The following is a 10,170-nucleotide window of genomic DNA, read 5'->3' on the forward strand; positions in this document are numbered from 1 at the left end:
CAAGATCCTGTACTTCCAGAAAATTATCAGAGAAGCTGTTGCTGGGAGTATTTTGGACAAACCAGTATTTATAACAGGGAACTGAATGAGAAAGAAGCAACAAGTGAAGGTAAGTTCCAGGAGAACAGGGATTTCCTTCTGTTTTGTTTCTATTGTATCCAAAGTGCCTAGGAATAAATGAATGGCAAAAGGGAATTAAAGAAAGAGTAGGAACTTTTCAGAGAAGGTACAGGGTTTCACACACCTTCAGATCCAAGTACATCTCAGGCTCCCTTCTTCCAAACCTGGCATTCAACTGAGATTGTGTGGTGTGGCGCGAGCATGTGCGCATGCACACACACACACTGAGATCATTCAAACAGCACAGTAAAAACGTGGTCTTCCAGTGATGGTATCTCCAGGTCTTATCTATCAACAAGTATTGGAAAATTATAAGTATTGATAACAAATAAAAGCTGATATAAAAATATATGAAAATTCATGGTATATGGTTCCCTTTTCATCCAGGACATCAGTTGTTTTCAGTTTAAGGAGACTTTCTCCAACATTGGTTTCAAGGGCCATTGAAAAATTTCTTTGCTTTACCAAATATAGGGTCGGGTATGGCAGGGTTCAGGTAGGTTTGTGATGAGAGAGGAGCCCCAAAATAAAGAGCCCAGGTGAAGAAAGTCAAGGAGAATGGGTTTAATCCAGAAATAATATATTAGGTTCCTACTGTGGTTGTGCATTAATTTTACAAACATGGTAGATTAAAATAATATATTGATTGTCTTACAATCCAATTGATTGGAGAGACTCTCTTTCCTGGCCTTTTCCAGCTTCTAGAGGCTTCCTGTATACATGGCTTCTGCCCTGCTTCCATCTTCAAAGGAAATCATAGCTGGTCTAGTACTTCCCAAATTACCATCTCCCTGGTTCTCTCTCTTCTGCCTCCTTGTTCCACATGTACAGGACCCTTGTTGTCACATTGGCCAGGAAAATACTTTATAAGGTCAGCTGATAATTGGCAACCTTAATTCCATCTGCATCCTTAGGTCTCCTCTGCCATAAAGAGAACATATTCACAGGTTTCACCATTAGGACTCAGACATGTGCAGGTGAGGTTGGGGGTATTATTTTGCCTACCACAATGAGGGTACATTCAAATTGGTTTCAAAATGTGCAGCATTGTCAGCACCATATTTGTCTTTAACCAAAGTTACTCTGCTTGCCCTTTGGAGCATAAGGAGGGGCTCAAGACTGGAGAAAAAATGTAGGGATGTGGAACCAGATTATTCAGGAAGAACAGCTAAACTTCTGTCTTCGGGAATGTAAACATGGTGAGGATTACCAAGGGTGCCCTGGGACAGCTAGACAGGTGGGTTCCTCAAAGACCTGAGATCCGAGTTCCAGGCCATCGGCATCATTGCCACATTTCCACACTGCCACCAATCATGAGAGCTAGATGTGACTGGGAAGGAAACCTCTGAGAGAGAGAACAGTGGAAGAGGCAGGACAGGCCATGACTCGTGCCTGAGATTGACTGGGGGAGACAGAGAAAAACGACGGTATGATTCGGTGCCACCCATTTCCTGGGCAACTGGTGACCCTATAACACCAAGGCAACATACCACTTGGAATGATGAGAAAAAAGCAGTGTGGCAGAAAGAATGACACTTGGTGCAGACAGGAGTGGATTGTTTCCCAGAGTTAGAAGTCTAGGTCTCCACTCTTTGAGAAGCAGGGCAGTGGAGAGGCCTTTATGGGAGGGACCGCACACCACCTCTATGCCCACCCCCATCTCCCACACTTCCCTTAAGGGCAGATCTACCTTCCCTCCTCCTCTTCCTGTCCTACTGAAGCGATGCCAGGACAACATGGGAGCGACCACCCCCAAGACGTCCGGGGTGGTCTGCCTTGAGTCGCCTCTCCCCTCAGCTTGCCTTCCGGACTCCCCGCCCCCAGTCAGCGTCCTGGAAGGATGCTGGGCTGCATGGGGCTGGGGAGGTGGGGAGGTATAAAGCAGGAGGGAGCACAGCACACACACACGCTACCAGACACAACAAGCGGGGTTTCGGTGTTCATCCGCTGCTCTGGGAGGCACGGCTCTTCCCGACCTCCAGATCCTGCTCCCACCCCCAGCCGCCCGCCATTCCCGCGTATGGTATCCCAGGGGCAGAAACATGGCGGTGGTCGCCACGTAAGGGGACGCGCAGACTGCGGCATGCTGGCGCTAACCCGCCTCCCTCTCGGCCCCGCCCACCCCTGGGTCGGGACTACGGTGGGCCTGGGAGGGGGCGTCGAGCCCATTCGTGCCGTATCCCTCCGCCCCCTTCCCGACACCCTCGCCGCGAGCCTTTCGCGTCGCACTCTTGCGCAGCCCCTGCCGGATTTGGTGCTGCAGCGTAGGAGACTGGAGCGCCTCTGCGATTGTGACCGCGCTCTGCTGAGAGCGGCGGGACTCCGCGGGAGGCGCTCTGAGAGGAGGGGGAGGCCCTCTGCGAGGAGGGGGAGGCCGACGAGCTGGGCTCTGGGCCAGTAGAGGCAAGTGCGGGCGAAGGGGACGGGGGGGGGGGAGAGGTGGTCGCCCCTGTTGAACGCTGACGGCGTGCCCCTCAGAGCGTGGCAGCCTGGCAAGGAGAGGAGGCGGCCCGGCTCGAGAGAGGTGCTCAGCGGCCGGGAAGCCCTGACGCTGAGGATGCGGAGATCGACGAGGCCCGGGCTGAGGGCGGAGGGGTGGTCAGGGAGATTCTCCCGGGGCCTCTGGAAGGAACCGCGCTACCCGCTCCCCAGCCAGGCTTCCAGGCGCCCTCGCCCGGCCAGGCCGCGTCTGTGCTGGGAGAAGGCTGCAGAGAGGCTGCTGAGGGAGCAATGGCGGAGAGGCTCTGGGGGGCGGGGGGCGCGGGGAGAGGCCGCCAGGGGCGGTGGTTGGCGTCAGAGCCTTGCGTGGAGTCGGCTGGAGGAGTGTTCTCCTTAGCCACTCCGGCCCTGATTTTTGGGAGGGGCCTGTGGGGCCCCGCGGCTTGGGCGCTTTTCTTTCCAGCCCTCCTTGGCCTCGTTTCTTTCCTTGTGCGCTGGGTTGATGCCCGAGTCTCCTGTCTGCGCAGTAGGTCTAGCGGAGTCTGTGGAATTATCTAGATGTAGACTCCTCTACAGTCTCTATCTGTAGAGAATAGGCTGGAGGAAAAGCAGGAGCTGGAAAATGGCCTGGATTTCCGAAGGTGTGTGGTAACTTGGCAATGGTCCATGGGCTGCGACTGGAGGTCCTGAAGTGGGTTGTGGTGACTGTACCTAGAGCAGGTCCAGGAGATGGAGGGGCACCTCCTAATATTTCCCAGTCTGTCGGTGTTCTAAGACTTGTAAACCCTCTCCCCCAAATTCGGGGAAGAAACAATTAGGCATTGGAGGTGGGGTTGGGAAGGGGGTCATAGTTAGTGGTACCTCTTTCCAACTTGCTTTCCAGAATATTCAGGCGCCCTTCCCCCAATTTATGCTGCGCAGCACGCAGGTTGTGTTCCACCTAGTGGTGAATCTCAGAAATTGGAGAAGGGAGTAATGGGAAGAGGGGGAGGTTATCATCTCCAGAACCAGACGCCTGACACAGAGGGCCTAAAGTAGCGATGGAGAATGTTTTTCCAACAGGACCCTAAATGTCGAAAGACAGATAATATGGGGACTCCGATCTTGGGTATTGGTTTGTTCACCAAGCCCACAGTTGATACCTCTGTCTCCTGTCTTTAACTTTTACTTCTCTTTGTCCCTAGGTCTCTTTTAGGATTGGTCAGTTCTGCAAAGAAGGGAAGGAGGAGGAAACTGGTGCAGATCTCTGGAGGTTCGTGAAAGGGGATAACTATTGTAGAGATTTCCATATTGCCATATCTCCATACTGCCATTGCATCTCTCATCCATTTCATGCAGGGAATTTTATGAATATTGGGGTAGGGGTAGTTGGCCTGTGAGTGGGACAAGAAGATGGGAAAGTTGGACAAATTGGACCACTGAATGGAAAGGGAGGTATTTCCATCAGGGCCTAGGGTGTGTGCCTGCCTACCACAGACTCCTTCTCCATTCTCTCTTGTTTCTTTACTTGTCCATAGAATTGCCGGCTGGTCTGCTGTGGACTTGACACTGCTGAAAGCCAGGAAAGGAGAGGGAAATTGCACCAGTTCAGTGCAGGTTGGTGTGAGAGTGGGTTGACATTTGGGGTGGGGTTGTGTAAGCCAGCATGTTTCCCATAATGGTCAGGGTCCAATCTGAGGGCCTCTCCCATTGCCAAGCTGCTTTCCCACCTTTCTGGCACCTGTTTTGTAGCAGGCAAGGTAGCTTGGCTGCTCCAGTTGTAAGGTGCATGGCTGAAATGAGGGTTCAGGGACTGTTTTTAGTAGGCCCACTGTCTCACCGAGCTTTCAGTGTCCAGTCTCCCTTGGGTGAGTTTCTGCGTGGGATGACACAATTAGAAGAGACTCAAAACCCATTTCCTTTCTCTCTCTCTAGATCCAACTCCTGTGGCAGCCCTGGTGATAGTGGAGTTGCTGCCAACCACCACCCTCAACAGGTCTACGCACACCCAAGATCCATCCATCCTCCAGAGCTTGGTTGTCCCACTTCTGTATACTGTTTTATTGGCAGAGGCTTGCTTGGGGGTGAGGCTTATTGACTGCTGGGCTGGCATTTGACTCTAACCCTTGCTTCCATCTTTAAGACTGAATCATTGAAAGTTTATAGAGTTTGAAGATAGAAACCCTTTGATAGATCTGTGTTCAAGGCTGAGCCTGGGATAGGGCCATATAACTGTGCCTTCTCTGTAAGTTGGACCATGACGGGGGCTGAGACTGAGCCTGGAACTCAGGTCAAATCTGAAAAGAAGACTGGTGAAGTGGTTGGGGATGGGGCTGAGAGAAAGGTTGATGTCCCTTTGGTGGTCAGACCCAAGGTCAGGATTGAGGCCCATGTCACAACTGGGGTAAGGCCCAAAACTGTGGCCCCAGTAATTAATGGGGAACATCCTCTGTCTGAGGTTGAGGCCATCCCTGGGGCAAGGCCCAGTGATAAAGCCCCAGCCTGGTCTCTTACTGACTTTGGGGCTGAGGCAATTTCAAAGACAAAAGGAAAAGACCCATCCAATATCAAGGCCTGCCCATTGTTTATTACTGATTCTGGGCCAGTTGCTAAAACTAATACCTTGTTTACAGATACGGAACTTGGCAATGTGGAGACTGCGTCCTTTCCTGGCCCCAAGGTCCAGTCCCAAGGAGGAATCCATCCCTATTTTTTGTCAGGGAAAGAGTCTAATATGGAGTCTTGGTGCTGTCCCAGGACTCAATTCAAACAAGAAGCCTCTAACAATTTTGATAACTCTTCTTTGGGTTCTTGGGTCTGGAATATAAAAGAGCTCAATAACAGATTTTGTCCTAAAGACAGGGAAAAGACCTATAAGAGGTACAGGCACAGGGTCAAACATGAGGCCAAAACCATGTCTAGAACCCAAACCAAGCGAAAACTCTATATTGTGTCCAGTTCTGGTTCTGAGGATGAGTCTGTTAAGATGTCCTGTATGTGGGCCAAAGAAAAGACTAAACCCTGGTCTAGGGCTAGAGAAGAGGCCAGTAGCAGCAGGTCCATGTTTAGGACTAAGAAAGAAGTCTTTCTTGAGTCCAGTTCTGGGTCTGAGGGTGAAACCCATATGAAGTCTTGGTTCTGGGATAGAGAGGAAGCCAAATCCAAGTTGAAACCCAGGAAAGAGATCAGTATCAGATCTAGGCACAGGGCCAAAAGAGAGACCTGCAGTAATTTCATGACTGGACCTGTAGAAGTAATCCAAAAGGCGTCCTGGTTTTGGCCTAAAGAAAAAGCTAATAACCTATCAAAGACCAAGACCAAGAAAAAGATCAGGGCCAGATCAGTGGCCAAGGAGGAGGCCAAGGCCAAGCAAGAAGCCAGGTCTGAGGAAGAGGTCCTCATTGGGACCTGGTTCTGGGCTGCAGAAGAGGATAGTGTGGTGGCTAGTCCACAATCAGAGGATGAATCCATTTTTGGGAATTGGTTCTGGACTGAAGAAGCCAGTATGGGTACTACAGCCAGTATTAAATCCAGTCAAAGGGCTGAGGAGGTGGCTGTTGTCCAGTGCTGGTTCAGGTCAGAGGAAAAGACCAGTATAGAAAATGGGAGTGTTACCAACTCTAAATTTACACCATCAGATGAAGAAGAAGAAATACTTGTTGGTTCTTGGTTCTGGGCTAGAGATGCAGCCGACCAGGAGGCAGAGGAAGAGACTATTTTTGGGTCTTGGTTTTGGGTCAGTGATGATGCCAGTGTGAAAGCTGATGTTGGGGCCAGCTGTGAGTCCAGCTCAAAATCTAAGGAAGGAGTCATTGGTTCCTGGTTCTGGACTGGAGAAGAGGCCACACCATGGGCTGGAGAAGAGACAACATATGGGTCCTGGTTTGGGGCTAGAGATAAGATTAGCATGGATTCTGGGCCTGAAGCCAACTGTGACACCAAAACAGAGGTAGAGGAGGAGGAGCCCATTGTTGGGTCCTGGTTCTGGGCTATAGTAGAAGCTAGTGTAGATGCTGGAGCCAGTAGCAAGTCCACCTTGGAAGATAGAGAAGATGATATTAAACCATCTTGGTTTCAGGCTAGAGAAGAGGTCAGTATGCAGTCTGGGACTTGTAACAGTTGCAGACCTCTGGCAGGAGCTGAGGAGGCCAATAATGAGTCTTGTTTCTGGACTGTTGGAGATCCCTGTATGCACCCTGCCAATGGAGAGAGCTGGAAGTCCGGGACAGAGAAGGAAGAAGATGCTATCAGTTCATTGTTCTTATCCAGAAAACACGCAAAGCCAGAGACCATAATAGGATCCTTGTTCTGGTCTAGGAAAGAGAGCAGTGTAGAAGGAGCTGGAGAAGAGCCCAGGCAGTTGACTGAGAAGACCATGATCCAGTCTTGTTCCTGCACAGAAGCAGCCTTTATAGAGGCTACAGGCAAAGAAGAGTCCAGACCAGAGGTTGAGGAGGAGACTACTATTGGTTCTTGGTTCTGGCCTGGGGAAGAAGACAGTATCGAGGCAACAGCTAAGGCTAGGGAACAGAAGAGACTAGTACATGAGGAAGAAGTTACTGATGGGTCCTGGTTTAGGGCCAGAGAAGAGGCCATTAGAGAGAAGTCTGGATTTTGCAGCAAATCCAGTCCTGAAGCAGAGGAGGAGGTGGCTATTATCAGGTCCTGGTTCTGCACTGAAGAAAGAGCCAGTCTAGATGCTGAGTCTCAGATAAGAGAAAAGACCAGGTCAAGTACTGAGGAGGAAACTATTTTTGCACCCTGGTTCTGGGCTGGAAAAGAGGTCACTATAGAAACAGGGACCTGCTGTGTATCTAAGCAAGAAGATGATGAAGAAATGGTTATTGAGTCATGGTTCTGGTCCGGAGATGAAACCATTAAGGAAACTGAAACTGTGGCCACCTGTGAGTCTAGGCCAGAGAATGATAAAGAGGAGATTGTTGGGTCTGGATTTGGAGTGAGAGATGAGGTCAGTAATGAGACTGGCAGTGGGACCAACTGTGAGTCCAGTCTAGTAGCTGAGGAGGAGGCCATAGTGGGTTCCTGGTTCTGGGAAGGAGATGAGACCCACTTTGAATCAAATCCTATGCCTGTTTTCAGAAACATTTGTAGGTCTATGTGTACAGTTGGGGAGGAACCTGATCCTTCTCGCAGGCCCCAAAGCTGGGAGGAAGTTACTGTTCAGTTCAAACCTGGTCCGTGGGGTAGGGTCGGCTTCCCATCCACAAGCTTCTTTAGATTCTCAAAAGAAGCATCATCTCTATTCTCTGAAATGTTTTGTGGAAAGCCTAAACACATGGAACTGAGTCCAGAAGGGGAAGAGCAGGAATCTTTGCTTCAGCCTGATCAACCTGACCCTGAGTTTCTATTTGAGTATGAATCTTCCTACCGGTCAGTCACAGAGATTCGAGAGCATCTTAAGGCCAAAGAAAGTGTAGAGCCTGAGAGTTGGTCTTGCAGTTGCATACAATGTGAGCTTAGAATTAGTTCTGAAGAGTTTGAAGAACTCCTTTTATTAATGGACAGAATTCGGGATCCTTTTATTCATGAAATATCTAAAATTGCAATGGGTACGAGAAGTGCTTCTCAGTTTACCCGAGATTTCATTCGGGATTCAGGTGTTGTCTCACTTATTGAAACCTTGCTCAATTATCCCTCCTCCCGAGTTAGGAACAGTTTTTTGGAAAATATGATTCGCATGGCTCCACCCTATCCAAATCTAAACATGATTGAAACATACATATGTCAAGTGTGTGAAGAAACCCTTGCTTATAGCTTGGATTCTCTTGAGCAGCTGTCTGGACTTAGGATGGTTGGATATCTCACTACTACTACTGACTATCACACACTGGTTGCCAACTATATGTCAGGGTTTCTCTCCTTATTAGCCACAGGCAATACAAAAACAAGATATCATGCTCTGAAAATGCTTTTGAATTTGTCTGAAAATCCTGTCATGACAAAAGAACTACTCAGTGCTGAAGCAGTGTCAGAATTTATGGGCCTTTGTAATAACGAGACAAATGACAATATTCAAATTGTTCTTGCAATGTTTGAGAATATTGGTGACCATATTAAAAATGAAGCAATGCTGTTCACTGATGATGATTTCAGTATTGAACCACTTATTTCTGCATTCCATGAATTTGAGGAGTATGCTAAGGAATTGCAGTGCAAAAGAAACAGTCAAAATGACTCTGAGGCAGGCCAAGAAAATTAGTATGATTAATCACTTGCCAGTGATTTTCCCTAGTTCCCTTGATGATCCTTGAATAATGTTTGCTTTTCCCAGTTTATTGTACTACACATCTTTTAATACCAACTGTCTGATTCTGAGCTGTATCATTTTACTGATGCCAATGAATATTATAATTGAAAATACATTTCTGTCTTGTCCAGATTGTGATATTTTGTATTTGAGCTTATAGTGAACTGAGTCACCCTAAGTAAGGTACCCTTTTGAATATTGTTCTAATGTATAATTATCTGTTTGAGTCTTTGTGTTTTCAATAAAGTTCTGTGTTAAAGTTGGCAGAAATAACACTTCTTGAACTTAAAATATAGATACAGAGATAACACTTGAGCACAGATAAATAAGCTGTGAATAAAATGCTCCTTGCAAAAGCTTATTCTCAAAGCTTTAAATGGAGAAGTTAATGTAGGCCACTACTCAGGACATACTTCAGAGAAATGATACTCTGAAGAGTATCTAGGAGGTTGGTGGTATGAAGAAAAGCATGGCGTGGGAGTGAGGTAACCAGTTTGCATAGAGTGGGTGTGAGGAGTATATTGAGGAACAGAATAAAATGAATTTTAAAGAACTGAGGAAACGAATGGGTTTTTCTTCAAAAATGTCTAAAGGGTAAAAAAAAAAAAAAAAGGAAAGCACACAAATGAAGTCGGGGATGATTTCCTCATGATGGTAGCCCATGGAAACTCTTAAGACACTACCATACAGCCATTAAAATGATATATAAGTTTTAAAACCAGCCAGGAAAGCCCCTTAAGCTTTCCATGTTTGAAAAATGGTTCTAATCCCATTTTAAAAATCAATGTGTGAATAAACAATTTCTGTGCAAATTTATATGATTTATGAAAAATTCTGCAATGGTACAAAATATGTCCAAGTATTAAAGAGGTGCACATGCTTACAACTTTGAGTTGCCAAATAATCTCATTGACAAAGCATTTAAAGTGAACAAAACTGTAAAGTTACCAAAGTTACTGAGTTTATATCACATTTTCCACATTCACAAAGTTTTTAACATATCTTCAAATGAGCAAAGTCAGGGATAAAGTTGGTTTGGGAAGGGAGTCCAGGCTTATGAGAAATACACAGTTTTACTATTTTCAGGGAAAAGAACTAGGCATGGTGACCCTGTTTTTGGTTTGTCCCAGGGTGCAAAGTGTTTTTTTTTTCAACTGACTGTAGTTATGGAAGTAGAGCAAAGTGGTCGTTTTCACTCCCCTCACAAACCACAAATATTAACAGGGATCATCCTGGTGATGGAAATTGCAATTTGAGTTTTGTTTTTGTTTTTTGCATCAATATTTTTCAAGACAGATAGATCCTGGGTGTGTATTTTAAGAGGTCGCCTGAGTGTTACACAAAATATTAAAAATCACTTCATC

General features: G+C 47.1%; 1 protein-coding gene across 21 annotated transcripts in view; it reads left to right on the forward strand.

Moving 5' to 3' along the window:
* Positions 1-9,076, forward strand: part of GPRASP1 (G protein-coupled receptor associated sorting protein 1) — an 87,474-nt gene extending 78,398 nt beyond the window's left edge. For 19 of the 21 annotated variants that reach the window (XM_071213324.1, XM_071213327.1, XM_058291359.2 and 16 more), the window contains 3 exons: positions 3,744-3,811; positions 4,077-4,155; positions 4,474-9,076. In XM_071213324.1, coding sequence (XP_071069425.1) covers positions 4,796-8,758 — 3,963 coding nt within the window. In that variant the 5' untranslated portion in view covers positions 3,744-3,811; positions 4,077-4,155; positions 4,474-4,795 and the 3' untranslated portion in view covers positions 8,759-9,076. Of the gene's footprint in view, positions 1-1,821; positions 3,201-3,743; positions 3,812-4,076; positions 4,156-4,473 lie in introns of those variants that run through there. The other 2 variants (XM_004480697.5, XM_058291354.2) reach the window with 2 other exon arrangements.
* The last annotated feature ends 1,094 nt before the right edge of the window (positions 9,077-10,170 follow it).

This window comes from Dasypus novemcinctus, chromosome X, assembly GCF_030445035.2.
Source record: "Dasypus novemcinctus isolate mDasNov1 chromosome X, mDasNov1.1.hap2, whole genome shotgun sequence".
Lineage (NCBI taxonomy): Eukaryota > Metazoa > Chordata > Mammalia > Cingulata > Dasypodidae > Dasypus > Dasypus novemcinctus.